At 38.1% G+C, this 21,953-nt stretch overlaps 1 protein-coding gene across 2 annotated transcripts in view; it reads right to left on the reverse strand.

Annotated features, from left to right (window-relative positions):
- The window catches only part of TXNRD3 (thioredoxin reductase 3), a 47,337-nt gene that overhangs the window by 2,685 nt on the left and 22,699 nt on the right, over nucleotides 1–21,953 (reverse strand). The window contains exons 8-14 of one of the 2 annotated variants that reach the window (XM_019024684.4): nucleotides 21,647–21,762; nucleotides 20,593–20,818; nucleotides 19,258–19,350; nucleotides 12,342–12,418; nucleotides 11,617–11,773; nucleotides 5,206–5,313; nucleotides 880–975 (exon numbers count right to left, since the gene is read on the reverse strand). In XM_019024684.4, the coding sequence (XP_018880229.1) occupies nucleotides 880–975; nucleotides 5,206–5,313; nucleotides 11,617–11,773; nucleotides 12,342–12,418; nucleotides 19,258–19,350; nucleotides 20,593–20,818; nucleotides 21,647–21,762 (873 nt within the window). The remainder of the gene's footprint in view (nucleotides 1–879; nucleotides 976–5,205; nucleotides 5,314–11,616; nucleotides 11,774–12,341; nucleotides 12,419–19,257; nucleotides 19,351–20,592; nucleotides 20,819–21,646; nucleotides 21,763–21,953) is intronic. The other variant, XM_055381479.2, reaches the window with a different exon arrangement.

Raw genomic sequence — 21,953 nt, forward strand, 5'->3', positions numbered from 1 at the left:
GCTACTAGCCTGCGACACCCTGTTTTCTGTTATACTGAGAATAAGATATATACAGAGATGTGAGAATTAAACAAGATAATGACTGCTGTTCAGTAAACTTTTATGTAGACGTCACTTATTGCAGTTCATATTTATCTATTTGTATGTTTCCTCTCCCCAGATGATAAACTCTTCAAGAGAAGAACCAAGTCTTAACACTGCTTTCTACATTCAGAATTCTTTATAAAGCAAATTATAAACAAACTGTGCTTTAAACTACGCTACTGAGGAAGGCTATTAACCATTTTCATGCTCACCCCTTGTAACTGGGAGGAGGAAAGCCTCCAATAACGGGCTGCTGCTTTAGTGAAAGCATCAGGAATTAGCTCAGTAAGTCAAGTTTCACTTTGTGTGAACATCTCCATCTAAAGACTTTTGACACACATTCAGTCTGTTTATAAAATGCATACATACAACTTATTATTTGATGACCAAAATTTTAACAGATCTTCTAGTTCTAAACTATCAAGTTTAAACTATCAAGCTATCAAGATGGCCCTGGGAAAAGGCAGCTTTCAGTGATGTATTTTGAGAGGACACTGGTAGGGCTCAATCACAAACTGTCACTGCTCAGCCTCTGTGACATGTTAACTAAATGACAACGTGGAGGTGCTCTGCATTGTCCTGAAAGCTACCTTAGAAAGACTATAAAAGTGCAGCAGTCCCAGCTGCTCAGGAAGCTGAAGCAGGAGGATCACTTGAGGCCAGGAGTTGGAGACCAGCCTGGGCAACATGGCAAGATCCCGTCTCCAAAAAAAAAAAATTATAGAAATCCAAATACTAAAAATAAAAGCTACATTTAAAAATCACAGCATTTTGGCTTCTAGTGGTATTACATACATGGTCGAATTTATTGCAGATTATCTTTGCGTAACAAGTGTTGTTCTCTCTGCCAGCTACTGTCCATTCAAGAGGCCAGAACAAAGTATGATATATCTGGAAGATAAAAGAGAGAAAAAGGGCAGAATTAATGTATATGGGAACCATTCCTTGATAGGCTCTTTAATTCTATAAAGGCAATAATCTCCATAGCAGCTTTCGGAAATTCAAAGTTCAGTGACCCCAACTTTATGTATCTGTTGGGAGCCCCAGGGTCAAGGCTCCTGAAATGCTAGCTGCATATGTGTGTTGACTGTTGTTTTGCTTGCTTGGCTGTTAGTCCAAGCAAAAATCCACAAACTAAATTCAGTTTTCAAACATGTATAGAGTACCAGCAACCCAAGGCAGAGCACTAGGCACAGGCTCTCGTGTGGGCTGCAGAGTTGAAGACTGAGATCCTGACGTCAAAGCTGACCCTGATAACAAGGCTCACGTTCCAGCAAACTTGAGGAGGCACAGAAGAAATAAAACCGCTCCAGCCATTTAGAGCTCCAGAACCCAGCCATGGGAGAGCAGGGATCATGTCTCTCACATTTCTGTCCCCAGGCCCTCACGCCAATGCCTTGAGTGTACCTCTATGCCTCTTCAATCTGGCTCAGTCTTCTAAGAACCAGAATAAAATGCCATGTGCCCTCTCTCCAGCTTGGGGTTGCTGTGGTCTCCCAGTGTTGCACCTCTGAATCACTCCATACACAAACAGGCAGTTAATGCTGAGTGACAGAATTGGAAATGTAGTATGAACAATAATCCACGATGGATGGATTTAAATTTAAAAATACCACCCAGAAATAACCATTTTAAATGTTAGGGAAAAGCATTAATTGCTGGTGCATGTAGAGTTAAAACAAAATTTTTATTAAGGAGGTATCACAATATACAGTTACTTGTAGCCAAAAACAAAATTGATTTAACTTGTTTTTAACAGAAGAGAAATAAACTCTTCTACCCATTTTTTTATTTGTTTGTTTGTTTGTTTTGAGACAGGGTCTCACTTTGTCACCCAAGCTAGAGTGCAGTGGTGAGATCTCAGCTCACTGCAGCCTTGACTGCCCAGGTTCGAGCGATCCTCCTGCCTCAGTCCCCAAGTAGCTGGGACTACAGGTGCGCATCTCCACACCTGGCTAATTTTTGTATTTTCTGTAGAGATGGGGTGTCGCCATGTTGCCCCAGCTTGTCTCGAACTCCTAAGCTCAAGTGACCCACCTGCCTCAGCCTCCCAAAATGCTGGGATTACAGGTGTGAGCCACCAGCCCCCACCACTTCTACCTATTTTAACACAAACATTTTCATCTCTGCAGCTACTAGAAATAGAAATATTTCTTTATCTTAGGATACACTTTCCTAAAAATACACCTCTAAGGTAAAAAGAGATGGTACAAACTCTTACCAGGTTTGTTTTTTGTTTGTTTGTTTGTTTGTTTGTTTGTTTTTGAGACAGAGTCTCACTCCAGGCTGGAGTGCAGTGGCACAAACTCGGCTCACCGCAAGCTCTGCCTCCCGGGTTCTCTTACCAGGTTTTAAACATGATTTTTAAAACAGCAAGCTACTATTTCTGATGTGTTCTATCACTTCTGCTATGAAGGAAGGAGGTAAACACTCACACTTCCCCCCATTTCCTTTCATTCTTTCACTGGTTTTGTCAAATGTGGTTTTTCCTTCTAGCACTTTGAAGATTTTACTATATTCAAATTTCTTACCCTTCTGGTTCAAAGTGGATGTGAAGTGTGGATTCAACTTCCAACTTTACATTTTTCCTTAATAGCTACCCACTTATTCCAGCACCCTTTAATGGATGGCCTGTGTTTTGCCATGGATTTAAAATATGACCTTATCACATACTAATTCTTACGAGCATTTGAATCCATTTCTGGGTTTCACATTCTGTTCTACTGATCTTGCTGTCCATCTGTGTGCCACTGCTGCACAGCTGTAAGCACTGCAGCCATGTGACAACATTTCATATTTAATTAGGGCTCCCCTCATTAAATTACTCTTGAAGTTTTTTTTATCAACTTATGCACAATTACAGACATAATTTTTAAAGCTCTGCTGTGGAAAACAGTGATCTCTGACCCCACCCATTTCAATGAACCCAGAGGCCACCACCTTCACCTCTTTTATTTAATCATTTGGATATTTACCTCTATGTTTCTAAATAACATGCTTATATTGTTACTGCCTGACTTTCCTATTTTAGGCTTTATTTATTGATTTGGCTCTATGCAAGAGCAAGATGAGCTCTCTTCCCTGTCCCCTAGCACTCACTCTAGCTCCTTCTTGCCTTCCTCCATCCCCATCTTCCCAATACAGTTATACTCTTAGCTACAACAGTTACCAGTGTTTCCTTTACTATGTAAAAGCTATTCAAAGACAACTTGAAAGCAACAAGCAAAGGATGAAGCTGCACCCTTAGCTCACAACATTGACAAACATTAACTCAAAATGGATCACAGACCTAAATACACTCACACTTCCTCCCATCCCCAATCATGTACTGCATGTGTTGCAAAACAATGCTGGTCTATGATGGATAGCATATATGACTGTGGTCCCATAACATTAAAATGGAGCTGAAAAATTCCTGCCACCTAGTGACGTTATAGCCATTGTAACATCATAGTGTAACACATTACTCGCTGTTTGTGGTGATGCTGGTGATGCTGACACTGCACTGCCAGTCTCCAACAGTCTAACATATATAATCATGTACAGTACATAATACTTGATAAAGATAATAAATGTGATATGACTATGATACTGATGTATGTATTTATTATACCATACATTCTACTATTATTTTAGAATGTACTCCTTCAACTTATAAATTAACTGTAAAACTGCCTCAGGCAGGTCCTTCAGGAGGTATCCAGAAGAAGGCATTGTCATCATAGGAGGTGACAGCTCCATGTGTGTTACTACCCCTGGGACAGGATGTGGTGGGAGAAGATGGTGATATTGATGTTTTTGACCCTGCGTACGCCTAGGCTAATGTGTGTGTTTGTGTCTTCATTTTTTTATAAACAAGAAGTAAAAAAATTAATAGAAAAAAGCTTATAGAATAAGGATATAAATAAAAATTATTTTGCACAGCTCTACAATGTGTTTGTGTTTCTCTATAATAGGAACTTTAAAAAAATACTAACAGATCACATTTTCAGTCCTGTCAAAATGCAATAAATAAATAAATAAAACAGGTGAGTTGATCTGCAGCAAACCTTGGTGGAAAGACCTTAAAGTAATCCCCAAAACTTGAGGAACTTGCTTCCTATAAAGATACTCTTTTGTCTGGGATACAGCCTTGTACATCCTTCCTGTCATGTGCCTGACATCTTCCTACCTTAATTTTTCATTAATTTCAGAAAGTTTTAAAACTAAATGTTAAATCCATAATTACTATCATCAATTTTCCAAGACCCACGTAAAGGCCAACCAATGCAAAAAGGATAGCTTATTATTATATAAACAGTTAATTATAAACGCTGATAAAATAATGTTCTCTAAAATGTAAATTTCAAAAATAACCATCTAAAATAACATTATAAAGTTTTAATCACACATTTCCCCAGCACCAGAAATTTAAATAGGAGTTTCTTAAATCCTTAGGCCATTTAACTAGGGAATATCAGTGCAGTGATTTAAATACATTCTCAATAATAAATTAAATCATACAATCAAGGGAAAGCACTGTGATTTCAATTCTCTTTTACTTGAAATATCAACTATTAATAACCCTCCAATTCTTTTTATCCTCCCTCTCCCTCCTAGTTGGGAGAGTAGGCAGAAAAAAGCCAATCAAACTTCCCAGCAAGAAATGATGTAAGAAAATATTTTTAAGGTTATAATTGGATAGGGTTGGGGGGTAAACAAGAGGTAGCAATAAAGGTGTGTAGAGGGCGTCCTTTTGGAAATCTGAAAAGGCCACAGGCAGACAACCATGGAACTTCCCACCTTACCACCCGTAGCCATTCCTACCCCTGCATTCCCAAAAGATCTTAAAATAACTTTGAGCTTCCTTGTACAAGTTTGCTCAAATAGATTTTTGTTACTTGTAATTCAAGTGTCCTGACTTATAGATTACACTTCCCTCTTTCCCAACCATATTCCTCTTCTTTGCTAGACAGACAGGATTTAAATTAATTCCTAATTTTCCTAAAATAGGAATATGATTTCCTACAATATAACCATCATAGTAACTTGCAAAATGATGAAATAAAAAGTGACCGACCGCAAAGATAAATTGTTGACTATAAGAGAATTTTTTAAGGAAGTAATAAAACACAATCTTACTTCTAGATTCTCTTTTTTATATACTTCAATAGCTTTCTCTTCAGATAATCCACAGCAACCATACTCCAGAGGAGTAAACACTGTAGTCGGAACATTAATATAATCACACTGAAAGACAAACAAATTACATTGTCTTATTTTGTGAAACTTTATAGCAAAAATCTATACTACATATATTTATATAAAGAAAATAAATCAGTCCAGTTCAGTGTAACCAATTCTTAAAACATCAACAGCTTCAGGAAAACTCTAAGGTACCTTAACAGAGATCTGGGATGGGCCCCTGACTCAGGGGAAGAGACCACACACTGGCTAGCCACCAACAAATGGGACCGGCTCTCCTGGAGCACAGACTCGGAGGTCTAAGAACCAGAAGTAAGAGGTGGAGGTGGTGCCATCCATCTGTCCCTAAAGACACTCTCCAAAATGTTTTCTTTCCATGCCCATGATTCTGGGCTCTGCTCCTGGAGCACTTCTTCCAGGCAACCTTGAATTATGCTACTTCAGTGGAAGCTGAGACCACCTCTTGGCCATTTCATATTCCTTATGCCACTGAGAGGTGAGGCAAATATGCAGCTCAACGGTGCTGGACTAAGTGTTCTTGACCATCAAAGGGGGATGGTACATGTGTGAGTGTGTCTGGAGGGGGGTGCTAATACACCGCAGGGACAAGGATGACCACAGGTCATCTCTATAGCCCAGGGGTTAAGAAAGAACCATCTCCAGAGGCTTTATCAGACTCAGTCAGAGAAGAATGGACATTGCAAGGTGGCACTCCTGCCTAGGAAAGGCCCCAACTTGGGAGAAGAGAGGGCCTCTCTGGCTGTGTGGAGAGGAGCTGGAATACTTTGGTGGGTGAACCATGAAACCATGCGCATGGAGAGAAAGCTGTGTGTAGGTGGCAGAGAAAAGGTGGAAGGTGCCTGCTCAGCCACAGCCCCTTCAAAAGACACCACCATCCACAGCACTGTATGTTCCCCAATCCCTGCCAATGGCCACAAGTGATTAGACTGGGGACAGCCATCTGATCTTACAAGAGCCAACACATAAGCTGGCCAGAAATCTACAGAATGGCAGAAAAAGGTGGGCTGAGTCAATCCAATTCTTTCTTTTATAGGAAAACTAACTAGAAGGAAAGAGAATTTTCCAGGTGGTAGAGGAATGGGAAGAAATGGACCTGCAGAGTTGTCGCCAAGTTAGGCCAAGGAGGAGCACATCTGTACAAACCCCCCACTGTGCTGCTGGGCCCCAGAGCAGCTGGGACCCCACCTCCAAATGCAGGAAGGCCCAGCCCTAGTATAGTTCTTTTTTTAGGTTCCTCTGTGATTCTACCTATTAATCCCAGGATTCTTACAGTAACCTCCCTCAGTTTGCCTAGTTTGAGTGAGCTTCTATTCTTTGTTACCCCAAAGAAAACCAAAACACCACCACGTATCCCCCAAATCAATGAGAGGATTTGCATACAACACAGGTAAGTTATCCATCAGCCTAGATTCTTACACTCTCATGCCACTTCATATTTGCCTACCTGCAAACCATGGGTAAGCCAAGAATTTATTTTCTTTTCCCAACATGGCTGACAAAATCACATAACTATGTGAACTGCCTGGGTATTTTCTGACTTCTCTGAGGCACTCACATGTTGCCGATCCATTTATTGACTGGCAGCTGACCCTAGATTCTATAGCTTACATGGGAGGCCTCATTCTTAATAGATGCCTTTGTTTTCTGTTTCATATCAACTAAGAAAAATAAACAGGAAATGGCTCAGCTTTGCCCCTTTCTCCTAAAAACTTTCTCCACATCTTAGACCATCTCCTTCACCTGGACTTGACTCATGCTACCCTTCTTATAGGCTTCTTTCCGTCTTGAGCCTTTCATCTCTTTCTTTATACTCTACACATATTGCTCTATATTCTAATCCCTCCTCCCCACAGTCACCATGATTAACTCCTTACAGCATCAGGCAACTGCTCTGCCGACATACACCCCAAAATGTTATTTGCACTTGAGATAATTCCTTGCAAATTTAGCATTCCTGGCCCCCATCCATTAATGCCAGCAGAGCCCCCTCCCCAGTGGCTGGCTTCATGCACCAAATACACCCACCCACAAGGTCTCCATGCAAGGCCTTGGCAGGTACCTGGGGGATGAAGCAAAGCAGCACATGGCATTCCTTATGGAGAATCCGTGCCCAAACCTCTTCATCTGAACACACTCATGCAAAAACAACTGGAGGAATTCAGAATGTGGGACATTCTACAAGAAAAGTAACCTGGATTCATAAAAAAGTCAGAGTTAAGAACTGGAGCAAGACAAGGATGCCCACTGGCACCAGTCTTATTCAACACAGTACTAGAAGTCCTAGCCAGAGCAGTCAGGATGAGAAAGAAATAATGGGCACCCAAACTGGGAAAACAGGAAGTGAAACTGTCCCTCTTTGCAGACAATATGATCTCATATGTAGAAAAACCTAAAGATTCCACCAAAAATTCTTAGAACTGATAAAGAAATTCAATGAAGTTGCAGGACACAAAAATCTACATACAAAAATCAGCAGTGTTTCTATACACCAATAACAAACTAACTGAAGAAGAAATCAATAAAGCAATTCCATTTACAATAGCTACAAAAAATAAAATATTTAGGAATACATTTAATCAAGTAGGTGAAACTACTCTACAATGAAAACTGCAAAACACTGGTGAAAGAAACTGAAGAAGGTACAAAAATATAGAAAGATATCCCATGTTCATGGATTGGAAGAATTAATATTGTTAAAATGACCACACTACTCAAAGCAATCTACAGATGCAATCCAATCTCTATCAAAATACCAATCACATTCTTCACAGTAGTAGAAAAAACAATCTTAAAATTTTTATGAAACCACAAAAGAAGCCAAATAGCAAAAGTAATACTGAACAAAAAGAATCAAGCTGGAGGCATTACACTACCTGATTTCAAAATATACTACAAGTTATAGTACCCAAAACAGCATGATAGTAATATGAAAACAGACACATAGACTATGGAACAGAACAGTGAACCCAGAAATAAAACCACATATTTACAGCTAACTAATTTTTGACAAAGGAACCAAGAACATACACTGGAGAAAGGACATCATCTTTAGTGAATGGTAGTGGGAAAACAGTATATGTAGAAGAATGAAACTGTACCTCTATATCTCACCATGTGGAAAAATCAATTCAAAATGAATTAAAGACTTAAATATAAGTCCCCAAATTATAAAACTATTAGAGGAAAACAGGAGAAATCCTTCTGGACATTGGTCTAGGCAAAGATTTTATAGGTAAGACCTCAAAAACACAGGCAACAAAATGAAAACAGACAAATGAGACTGTATCAAACTAAAAAGCTTCTGCAATCAGCAAAGGAAACAATCAACAGAGTAAAGAGAGAATTGTAAAATGGGAGAAAATATTTGTAAACTATCCATCTGAGAAGGTGCTAATATCCCTACACAAGGAACTCAAACAACTCAGAGCAAAAAAAAAAAAAAAAAAAAGAATTTGATTTAAAAATGGGCAAAGGATCTGAATAGATGTTTCTCATAAGACATACACATGGGCAACAAGTATATGAAAAAATGCTTAGTATCACTAATCATCAGGAAAATGCAAATTGAAGCCACAATAAGATACCATATCCTGGTTAGAATGGCTATTATCAAAAAGACAAAAAATAACAAAGGCTGGTGAGGATGTGGAAAAAAGGGAACTCTCACATACTGTTAGTGAGAATGGAAACCAACACAGCCACTATGGAACACAGTATGGAGGGTCTTCAAAATACTAAAAACAGAACCCCATATGATCCAGCAATCCCAGTACTAATATTTATCGAAAGGAAAGAATCAGTGTATCAAAAAGATATCTGCACACCCATGTTTACTGCAGCACTATTCAAAATAGGAAAAAATGGACTCAACCTAAGCATCCATAATGGATGAATGGATAAAGAAAACGTAGTATATAAACACAATGAAATACTATTCAGCCATAAAGAAGAATAAAATCTGATCATTCACAGCAACATGAATGAGCCTGGAAGACATTGTATTAAGTGAAATAAGTTGGGCACAGAAAGACAAATACTGCATGTTCTCACTCATATGTGGGAGCTAAAAAAGTTGATCTTATAGAAGTAGAAAGTAGAATTGTGGTTATTAGAGGCTGGGAAGGGTAGGGTAAAGGGGAGGATGGGGAGAGGTTGGTTAATAGACACAAAATTACAGCTAGGAGTTAACTAGGACTTAACTAGGAGTTAAGTCCTAGTGCTTTACAGCACTGTAGGGTGAACATAATTCACAAGAATTCATTGCATATTTCCAAAAAGCTAAAAGAGGATATAACAGAATGTTCCCACACAAATAAATGACAAACGTTTGAGGTAATGGATATGCTAACTACCCTGATTTGATCATTACACATTGTATACGTGTATCAAAATATCACTCTGTATCCCATAAATATGTACAATCATTATGTGTCAACTAAAAATAAAAGGAAAAAAGTCACTGTCATAGAAAATAAAAAACCAATAAAGGCAGGGGGACTGTGTCAGATTAAGAGACTTAAGCGTCATAAGAGCCACATGTACTGAAGCGTCAAAAGAGCCACATGTACTGTGCAAATCAAAACACACACACACACTCTTGGCCGGGCACGGTGGCTCACGCCTGTAATCCCAGCACTTTGGGAGGCCGAGGCAGGCGGATCACGAGGTTAGGAGATTGAGACCATCCTGGCTAACTCAGTGAAACCCCGTCTCAACTAAAAACACAAAAAATTAGCCGGGCGTGGTAGCAGGCGCCTGTAGTCCCAGCTACCTGGGAGGCTGAGGCAGGAGAATGGCATGAACCCAGGAGGCAGAGCTTGCAGTGAGCAGAGATCGAGCCACTGCACTCCAGCCTGGGCGGCAGAGCGAGACTCTGTCTCAAAAAAAAAAAAAAAAAAAAATCACACACAAACACTCTTAAGGAACAACTGGGGAAATTGAATATTATAGTACTTTTGTTGAACTTCTCAGATATGGCAACAGAACTGCAGTTACGGAGGTAAACATCCTTGTACTTAGGAGATATATACTGAAGTAGTTAGAGAAAAATGTCATTGATGCCTGCCACTTCAAAAAGTGGCAGCAAAAAGCTCAGCAAAAGAAAAAAGGAATATGAACTACACATACACATAATTCAGAAAAGGAGAGACAGAACAAAAACAGCAGGATGTGAATAACTGGGGAATCTGGGTGAAAGGTTCAATATGGGCGATTGTTTTACTACTCTTTCTGTCTTTTGACATCTTTCTAAATAAAAAGTTGGGGGAAATAAAGGTCTCAACAGATCCCTACTGCCTAGAGAAGGCCCTACCAATTCTTCTTTGTGGCAAAGATTTTTGATGATCTGGCACCAAATTAGTTTTCCAGCCTCCTTCCCAATTGTACTTCCCTATCACCAACTACTCTGCCTACACACATTGCAAAATGTTCTATTGCATTGTGTTTGGGACAATTTTTCTGTGCATGAGATGGTATACTCAGCATTCCTGACCCCACCCACTAATGCAGCAGGGCCCTTCCCCAGTCATCCGTCTCCCGCCAGCTCCACCACACGGCCACAGAGCTCCTGATGGAGCTGAGCAGTACTTCCCCAGCTGAAAGCTCCTGGGACACTACTCATAGTCCTTAGCACGAGCCAAGCACTACAGGTCTCTGCGTCCTTAGCCGAGTTATCTGCCCACCTGAAAAGTCCTCCGCTTCCTCAATTTTGAATTACTCATCCTATAAAGCTCATCCCAAATTATTTGATTTAAAAATATGAAAAGTGGAAATCCTCTGTAGAAATCATCTGATTCACATCCTTGGCTTTGTAGATGATGAAATTAAGAAGATCCTCAGAAGTTAAACAACCTGACCATGTTTACAGGCCAAGTGGGCACTGAAGCCAGGACCAGAATCCTGATTCATGCCAAGAGCTCCTATGCTATTACAGTGCAACAGTCCACTTATGAAGGCTTTCCCCTCCCTGCAGCTAGAATTAAACATCCCTTCAGTGTCCCTAGAGCAACCTGCTGACAGCACTCTGGCACACAACCATACTCTGCCTTCTGCTCAGCCTGTGCCTGCCTGACTCATGATCCCACCTACCTGGTAAGCCCCTGGGGCTGACCATGGCCAGTGCTTTGTGTATCACCCAGCACAACATCTTGCACACAGTGGACACTCAAAAATACTTATTTTAATCCATTAGTAAATAGTAAGTCTACTGCAAATTATATCTCTGAGGAACCCTTTACTTGGAAAACAAGCACACAAGTTTTACTTGTATTAGTTTTAAAAATCATGATCTTGATCAAGACATTATCTCAAAAACAGTAAGAAACTTACCTTTTCTAAAGAGGCCCCAAAAAGTCTCCGAGCTAGCAGCTTGCCTGACTGTATGGCGACAGGAGTGAGCTCTGGCTTATCCTCCAAAATATCCCCAACAGCATAGACATATGGCACATTGGTCTGTTCCACATCACTTACAGGTATTTTTCCACTCCTATTAGTTTTTGAAATGGGAAAAAATATATATTACAATTCACTCTACACTGCTGGCTGACTAATACTATTAGCCAAAAGACTAAATACGTAGAGAGAAGACCTCTTAAAATACACGCACCTCAGGATATCAATTATATATAAGGTCAAGGACTTAAGTAACAAGGGTTTCTGTAGCTCCAAAAGAAAATATCTCTGGTGAAACCATGGGCATTTCCTGGATGCCAAGGATATCTGCAGACTGCCTCCACAGACTCACTTAGAGCTTTGGAATTTATCTCTTTCCCTGACCAAGGACATAAAGATGTGCTCTAAGTCACAGACATTAGGTAAATATATCTCTGCAATTATTTCTTAAAGTCATTGTTTAATATATGAGCTTTTTAAGGCATATGAGCTTTTTAAGTAAGAGTTACTGATTGATGAAGAAATTGATTATAAAGAGCTGGCACTGAACTTATAAGATAAATTAAGACATGTCTCAGTAATTAAATGAGAATTTCTTAGAGGTGATCTGCAGAAACCTGTTGCTTTGTGCAGCAACAGTGCAGTGATCCCAATATACTTACTTCTCATTAATTTTGACACCAATCTTCTCCAAGCCTATTTTCCTTGTACAGGAGTCACGACCAATAGCTAACAAAACCTGCATTTGCAGAGAAATCAAAAACACAAATTATTCATATCAGGAATGGAAGAAGGAACATCACTATAGATCCTTCAGACATTAAAAGGGTAATAATGGAATATTACAAACAATCTATGCCAATAAAGCTGACAGCTTAAGGTGAAATAGAGTCCTTAAAAGACACAACTTACCAAACTTCATAAGTCTGAAAAGTCTACAGGCTAAATTATGCCCCTTCAAAATTCATATGCTGAAATCCTATCTCTAAGTACCTCCAAGGGTGACTATATTTGGAGACAGAGCCTTTACAGAGGTAATTAAGGTAAAATAGGTCATATGGGTGTGTCTTAATCCAGTATGACTGGTGTGCTTATAAGAAGAGGAGGACATGGGCAACACAGACCAAAGGATGACCATGTGAGGACACAAGGAGAAGACAGTCATGTACAAGCCTAGGAGAGAGGCCTCAGAAGAAACCAACCCTGTCAACACCTTGATCTTAGACTTCCAGCCTCTAGAACTGTGAGAAATACATTTCTGTTGTTTACGCCCCCTGGTCTGTGGTACTCTTCCAGAACTGTGAGAAAATAAATGTTGTTTAAGCCACACAGTCTGCGGTATTTTGCTATGGCAGCCCTGGCAAACTAATATGTCCTACACCATTAAAGAAACTGAATTCTCAACTTGTAAATTTCTCATAAATTAATTCCAGACCCAGACAGCTTCTATAGGAAAGTCTATGGAATACTTAAGTATGAAATAATGCTAATGGTACAAAAACTCTTTCAGGAAAGAGAAAAAGGGAGTACTTCCCAACTCCTTTATGAAGCCAATATAAGCAGCTGACACCAAAATCAGACAAGTGCATTAAAAGAAAAGAAATCCACAAGCCAACACTCCTCATGAATATAGATGTAAAATCTTTAATGAAATGTTAGCAAGTCAAACATAGCAATATATAAAAAGGATAATTGTTTGTGATCAAGTGAGTTTGTCCCCAAAATGCAAATTTGGTTTAACATACAAAAATCCATCAATGTAATTCATCATATTAACATAATAAAGGAGAAAACAATTCAACCATCTCAATAGATGCAATAAAGCGTCTCACAAAATTAAAACACTCTTTCATAATTAAAATCTTCAGAATAAAAGAAAAGACAATTTTCGTCACCAGATAAAAGGCAAGTGTAGCAAACTTACAGGTCACATCCTGGCAATGATACAAGACTCAATGCTTCACCCCTAACACCAGGAACCAGACAGGCATGCCCATTCTCACCATTTCCAATCAACACTGTATTGGAGGTCTTAGCCAGTGAAACAAGGCAAAAAAAAAAAAAAGATTAAAAGCATGCAGACTGGAAAGGAAGAAACAAAATTGTTTTTATTTGTAGATATGAATCCTAAGAAGCTACAAGGCCAATATAAAAAAAAACTGTATTTTTATACACTACCAACCAACCACTTAAAAATGCCATTTATGTTAGCTTTAAAAACATGAAGTATGTTTAGCAAAATACGTGAAAGACCTCTAGAGCCCAATGATAAAACATTGCTGAGAGGAACCAAGGAATACACAAATAAATGGAAAAACATATGAGGTTCATATGTTGGAAAAATCAATATTGTTAAAAAGTCAGTTCTTCCAAACTGACTATGGAAAAAAGACAATTCCAGCCACAATCCCAGCAGACTTTTGTTTCTAAAAATTAAAAAGCTGTTTTTAAAAGTTATATAGAAATGCAAACAATCTAAACAAAATTAGAGGACTCACTCTACCTTATCTAAGACTTACCACTGAGCTTCGGTAATCAAAACAATGTGGTACTGGGGAAAGGACAGACAAACGGTCTATGGGAAGAGCACAGAAATAGACCCACAGTTAAATGGTCTTTTTTTTTTTTTTGAGATGGAGTCTTGCTCTGTCACCCAGGCTGGAGTGCAGTGGCGTGATCTCGGCTCACTGCAACCTCTGCCTCTCGGGTTCACGCCATTCTCCTGCCTCAGCCTCCTGAGTAGCTGGGACTACAGGCGCCCGCCACCATGCCCGGCTAATTTTTTTGTATTTTCAGTAGAGACGGGGTTTCACCGTGTTAGCCAGGATGGTCTCGATCTCCTGACCTTGTGACCTGCCCACCTCGGCCTCCCAAAGTGCTGGGTTAAATGGTCTTTCATTGAAGATTCCAAAGCAATTCAATAAAGAAAGGGAAGTCTTTTCAACAAATGGTACTGGATATCCACACGGAAAGAAAAGAACTGCACAGTGAAGCACGTATGCTCTATACAATCCATAACACATGTGATGAGGTAGAAAATAAAGTGGCTGCAGATCTAGGATGTGGCTGTGGAGTGCTTAGTCTTGGAACTGCAATGTTAGGAGCCAGGTTGTATGTTGGATTTGACATAGATGCAGGTGCACTAGGAATATTTAATAGGAATGTGGAAGAGTCTGAATTAACATATGTTGGCATGGTTCAACATGATGTGTGCTCATTATCTAATGGAATGTCCAAGTCAGTTGATACAGCAATTTTGAATCCTCCTTTTGGGACCAAAAATAATAAAGGGACAGACATGGCTTTTCCAAAGACTGCTTTGGAAATGGCAAGAACAGCAGTATATTCTTTTTTTTTATATATATATACTTTAAGTTTTAGGGTACATGTGCACAATGTGCAGGTTAGTTACATATGTATACATGTGCCATGTTGGTGTGCTGCACCCATTAACTCGTCATTTAACATTAGGTATATCTCCTAATGCTATCCCTCCCCCCTCCCCCCACCCCACAACAGGCCTTGATGTGTGATGTTCCCCTTCCTGTGTCCATGTGTTCTCATTGTTCAATTCCCACTTATGAGTGAGAACATGTGGTGTTTGGTTTTTTGTCCTTGCAACAGTTTGCTCAGAATGATGGTTTCCAGCTTCATCCATGTCCCTACAAAGGACATGAACTCATCATTTTTATGGCTGCATAGTATTCCATGGTGTATATGTGCCGCATTTTCTTAATCCAGTCTATCATTGTTGGACATTTGGGTTGGTTCCAAGTCTTTGCTATTGTGAATAGTGCTGCAATAAACATACGTGTGCATGTGTATTTATAGCAACATTATTTATAATCCTTTGGGTATATACCCAGTAGTGGGATGGCTGGGTCAAATGGTATTTCTAGTTCAAGATCCCTGAGGAATCGCCACACTGACTTCCACAATGGTTGAACTAGTTTACAGTCCCACCAACAGTGTAAAAGTGTTCCTATTTCTCCACATCCTCTCTAGCACCTGTTGTTTCCTGACTTTTTAATGATCGCCATTCTAACTGGTGTGAGATGGTATCTCGTTGTGGTTTTGATTTGAACAGCAGTATATTCTTTACCCAAATCTTCAACTAGAAAACATGTTCAAAACAAAGCTGCAGAAGGGAAAATCAAGACAGATGTTATTGCAGAGCTTCGAGATGATCTGCCAGCATCACACAACTTTCAGGAAAAGGAATCAACAGACAGTGAAATGGACCTAATTCGGTTTTCTTTTCAAAAGTCTCCAAAACCAAAAGCAACTTAAAATCTAATTAAAATGAATTCTAATTAAAATGAATGAGAATTAATTTATTTACTAAAAAAATTCAAGGTAGATTATGGACTTAAACATAAAAGCTAAAACTATAAAGCTTCACGAAGCAAACAAAGGGATACTTCCATGACCTTTGGGTTAGCAAAGATTTCTTAGAGCACACAGAAAGCATGAAACATAAAGTAAAATACTAATAAAATTGAACTTCATAAACATTTAAAACTACTGTTAACCCAAAGATACTACTGAAAAATACATAGGCAAGTCACAGATGTGAAGAAAATATTCAAAATACATATATCTGAAAAAGGAATATGCCCAAGATATATAGAAGCCCTTCAATTCAATAAAAATTCAAACGATCCAATAAAAAAGGGCTGAAGACTTGAACAAACACTTCAAAGAAAATATACATGAATGGCCAATAAACACATGAAAATTGCTCTACATCATTAGTCATCAGGGAGATGCAAATTAAAGTTATAAGATACCTCTACACATGCACTACAATGCCTAGAATGAGAAAGCCAGATGCCCCTAAAAGTCCTAAGGGTCTGGAACAACTAGGCCTTCACATATAGCTGATGGAAATACAAAATGGCATAATCATTTGGAAACTGTTTGGTAGTTTCTTAAAAAGTAAAAACCATCCCATGATCAAGCAATTTCACTCCTAGGTATTTGTCAAAGAGAAATTAAAATATATGTTGGCTGGGAGCAGTGGCTGATGCCTATAATCCCAGCATGTTGAGAGGCCAAGACAGGAGGCTTGCTTAAGGCTAGGAGTTCAAGATCAGCCTGGACAACACAGTGAGACCCCAACCGTAAAAAAAAAAAAAATTAGCCAGGCATGGTGGCATGTGCCTGTGGTCCTAGCAACTAGGGAAGCTGGGTTGGGAGGATCATTTGAGCCAAGGAGTTGGAGGCTGCAGTGAGCCTTGATCTCACCACTGCACTCCAGCCTGGGTGACAGAGTGAAACCATCTCTCTATATATATCTCTCCATAAAAAGCTTTCCACAAAGAATCTTCACAGCAGTTTTAATCACAATAGTCCAAACTGCAAAGAGGCTAGGTATCTACCCACAGGAAAATGAATAAACTGCTACATTAATAAAATCTATATGATAAAAAGAACTACTGATGCACACAACATGGATGAGTCCTAAAAACATCATTCTGAATAAAAGAAGTCAGATACAAGGAATACATACTGTACAATTCCACTTATATGAGATTTAGAGGCAAACCAAACAAAATGAGTCTATGGTGACAGAATCAGAATAGTGGTTGCTTGGGGGTCGATGACTGGGAAAAAGCACAGAGCGCTTTCTGGACTCACAGAAATGTTCTGTTACCTAAAGGAGTGTGGATTACATGAACATGGACATCTGTCAAAACTGACTGAACTGTACACCTAGGATCTGTGGATTTCACTACATGTATATTATACCTCATTACAAAAATAATTTACAGTTAGATATTATGGACAACTTCATACCAATACATTTGAAAACTCAGATGAAATGGACTAATTCCTGGAAAAAAATATAACTAATCAAAAGTAAATCAAGGAAAAAATAAAAAGTCTTAAAAGTCCTTTGACTATTAAAGAAATTAATCAGTGGTCAAATATATCTCCATAGAAAATTATAGGTACAGACAGTTGCATCAGTAAATTCTATGAAACATACAAGGAACCAATTCTAATGTTACATGAACTTCGCCAGAAAACAGAAAATGAGGAAACATACTCCAAAATTCTTTCATGAGCAGGAATACCTTGATACTCAAACCTAAAATTAAAATGTTCAATATGTAAAAGGAAAATTACAAGCCAATATGATTCATAAATATAAATGCATAAATTCTAAATAACGAAGTCCAACATTACCAAGTTGGGTTTATACAAAGGATACAAAGTTGGTTGAATATTAGAAAATCAATGCAATTCAACAAATTAACAGATTAAAGAAAAAATTCATCATCCACAGCTGCAAACGAAACACTGTTATAATTGAACATACATTCCTTCTTAAATATACAAAACAACATAAACAAAAAGACACTTAGGTAACAAAAAATAGAAAACGAGCTCCTTAACTTGATTAACAGCATATAACAAAACCCTACAGAAAACATTGCTTTTTAGTGAAACGTCTTTTCTTTTGATATTGTAAATAAGACAAGAGTGCCTGCTATTGCCATTTCTTGTCAGGACTGTACTGGAGGTCCTAACTAATGCATTTATACAAGAAAAAAAGAGAAAACCAGTAAAAAGGAAGAAACAAACTGTTATTATTCACAAATAAATAAATGTGTACACAGGAAATCTGAAACAATCTAAGGATAAAGTTTTCAGTAAGAGTTTAGCAAGATTACTGAATACTAAATCAAAACACAAAAATAAGCAGCATTTGTATACACTAGAAACACTTAAAGATAGTGACATTTTCAAAAAAATACCATTTGTGACTACATATAAATTACATAAGTATCTAGTAATAAATCTAACAGATATTCTTGATCTCTAAGGAGAAATGTATTAACTTCGCTGGGAATCATTAAAGAAGATCTAAATTAATGGATAGATATACCATGTTCATGGGTGGGAAGACTGAATATTGCAAAGAAGTCAAGTGTTTCCAAATTTTCCTATACATCCAATCCAATCCTAATCAAAATCTCAATAAGGTTGATTTTTGGATTTTGGTTTTGTTACATGTTTTTTTGCTTTGTTGATGATCTTTCTCTACACTGCATTTTTTTAAGTGAAAAAATTTCTACATAAAAAGAGTATATAAAACATAAATGTATAGTTTCTGTCAAAACTATAAACTAATTACGAAAGAATTGTTGGCCTCCAAAGTATTCCATGGGTTATTTCACATTGTTTGGAGATTTTGTACTGTTTGTTTTTGAGAAAGAAAAATAGCTTTGTTGTTGTTTTTCATTATAAAATATATTCAATATTTATTGCAAAAATATTCAAATTAAGAAATGTATAAAATATCTAATTTTCCAAAAGTAAGCACACATCTGGATATATGTGCTTCCAAATTTTACATACAGTCACATACACACATACTTTACCATGGTATTCCTCATGCATTACTGAAAACTCAAATGTCAGTAGCCAAATTATCTTCTATGATAATGCTCTTACAAAGAATAAAAAAAGTAAAAAAATGTTAATCCTGGTATAATTTTCCCATAAGTTTCATTTCTGTTAATTTAGGAGTGTGTTCAATAACTCAGTAATGATAAAATAAAAACTCACTGTGTTATAGACTCCTTCAATTGTTTCTGTTCCTTCAGTGGATTTAGCCAACACTTTCAGCTTTCCAGGTGAACCTTTCTCCAACTGTTGAACCTAGTAAGAATGAAGAGTGTAATGATGTTATCTAAATATGATAAAAAAGAAATACACGAAAGGGTCTACACTGGTATGTTCGTGTACATTTGTGTGTTTGGTGGTGGTACATATAATAGGTGTTAGTATAAGGTTTCTGGATAAGGCAGAAATAGAGAAAAGTGGACTGTCACAGATACATTTTGGAGGTAGAAATGAATTAATGAATTAGTTGAGATTGGAGGGAGCAAAAAAAGATAAATTAAGGGGTATTCCTAGATACTGGCTTAATACACTGTGTTAAGTACCATTTACTGAGTACTGAGATGGGCCAGAAAGATTAGCAGGAGAATATTTAGGTAAAAAATCTAGAGTTTCATTTTTGTCTTGTTAAGTTTGAAATGCTTATGAGGAATTCAAGTGGCAATTTCTAGTACGCAGTAGTATAAATGAGTGTGGAATTCAGGAGAGACTCTTAAATAGGAGATATAAATCTGAGAATCATTAGCATTTAGATAATGTTTAAAACTATGGGCCTAGAGAAGATCATCCAGGTAATGCAAGTGCACAGAAGTGAAGAGGGACCCAGAGGAAAACAAATGGGTGCTGGAGTCTGTAGGTTGAGTAGCTGTAGATGGGAAAACTATAGACTGTGGGGCCACAGAAGCCAGAAAGGAAGGTGCTTCAAATGAATGGCCAGTTTCAGCGCATGCTGCCAAGAGGCCCAGTAAGATAAGGACAGAGACATGACCACTGGATTTGATGACAGGAAGTTTGCTAAAAGCCTGACAATCAGCTTCAAAGAAGTGAAGGAGATGGAAGCAGCTGACAGTCAGCTAAGCGTGAAATGGAGTCAAGAAATTAGAAGCAGCATGTAGAGTTGTTCTTTGTTTTTTTGTAAAGGAGAAAGAAAAATAGGCACCCAGTCAGAAAGGCAGTGAGGGTAAAAGAAGGCTTAATTGTTCAAGATGAGAGACAGTGATAAGAATAAGGAAAAAGAAAACTACCAACTGAAGATGGAACATCCTTGAAAAGGTGAAACAAAGTGGGAGATGAGGGGACTCAGCCTCTGAGAAGAGCAAGGACACCTCCTATATCAGAAGAGGGGACGAGGGGGAAAATGGGGTTGGCTCTGTAGACTCGGGAGTGGAAACACTGTTTTAACATTATTTGAATACAGACTAATTTATGTAATGAAATGAAGTAAGGTGGGATAAAGTGAAAAGTTAGAGAAAAAAAATTGCAAATGCCATGCAGCCTTACCATCACAGGTATGAATTTCCGTAGGAACTTCACACCATGCTGCTCCATGTAGGAACCCACTTTTTCTGCCATTTCTTGGTCGAAGCCACGGAGAAGGATTGAGCGTACCATAACTGTGACATCTAGGCCAAAGCCAGCCAGAAACCCTGCACACTCCAGGGCAACATAAGAGGCACCCACCACTAATGTTTTGCCAGGGCAATAAGGCAGAGAAAAAAGGTCATCACTGAAAAATAAAAATTAAAAAAAGAATACCTAGGCAGTAAGAATGAAATGAGTTATTCATGTTTCAGTGTATAATGGTCTTGTGATGACTGAATTATAATTTAGTGCTTGAATGAAGCAACAGCCTTTTGAATTTGTAATTGAGTCTGCTGTGGAGAGAATGTGGAACAAGAAGTATACTTCAGATTTTTCTAAATCAGACCACAAGCAAGATTTTTAAAAAAATAAAATAGTACAGAAAATATCAGACTACATTACATGTGATTAAAAAAAAACCTGTTTGTTTTGGAGATGTATGTACGTATGTGCTATGTGAAGAGGTGTGTGTTTGTTTACCTGAACAAAAAACTGCAACAAAAAATGTATTTCTTAATGTGAGTCAGCTCAAAAAAGTTTGCAAGTCATTACACACATGTCCTGTTTGACCACTAAGGAATATTCCCATTAAATCTCAGTGTTAAGAAAAGTGGTGCTGCTCCTCCCCAGCTGGCTCATTTTTATCATAAGGACACTAAACCCTAGAGCTAACTGTATTTACTTCTTTGTTTTGGCCTGTAAGAAGTTTAGAACGAAACTCCCAGGCTACTTCTAGGAATCACCGAGACACATACGGCATATTTTTGTACATAAATTTTGCCACTGGCCTTATTTACCTGACCTTATATTCTCTGTTTCATTACTTTTAACTATTTAGCTTCTTGCATTGTATATATTTTCATTTGTTAATTCAAATCTTTTGTGGAATAAGACAGGAAGTAAATAAACTGGAAACATGTCAATATAATTCAATTTATTAACATTAAAGTTAAAATAGTCTATTTAACCTTACCTAGTAATACAGTATTCTTTATCTCCTTGGATTCCTAAATACCGTGGCCTTTCACCCGTTGCTATGACAAACTGTGCAGCAGTATAATAAGTCTCCTGTCCTTTTTTATTGGTTGCCTTGAAAAAAGAGAAGTAAACCTCACTTAGCAAACACTACAGAGTACCAGACACCCTGGACAAAATAGTTACTACGCTCATGGAGCTTCTCATTCAACAGCAACAGCAGACATGTGAAAAAGTAATAATGCAATGTGATAAGCACAAGCACAGAAAACAGAAGTCTTTATGAAATATTAATCAAAGCCCCA

Source organism: Gorilla gorilla, chromosome 2 (assembly GCF_029281585.2).
Source record: "Gorilla gorilla gorilla isolate KB3781 chromosome 2, NHGRI_mGorGor1-v2.1_pri, whole genome shotgun sequence".
Classification (NCBI taxonomy): Eukaryota; Metazoa; Chordata; class Mammalia; order Primates; family Hominidae; genus Gorilla; species Gorilla gorilla.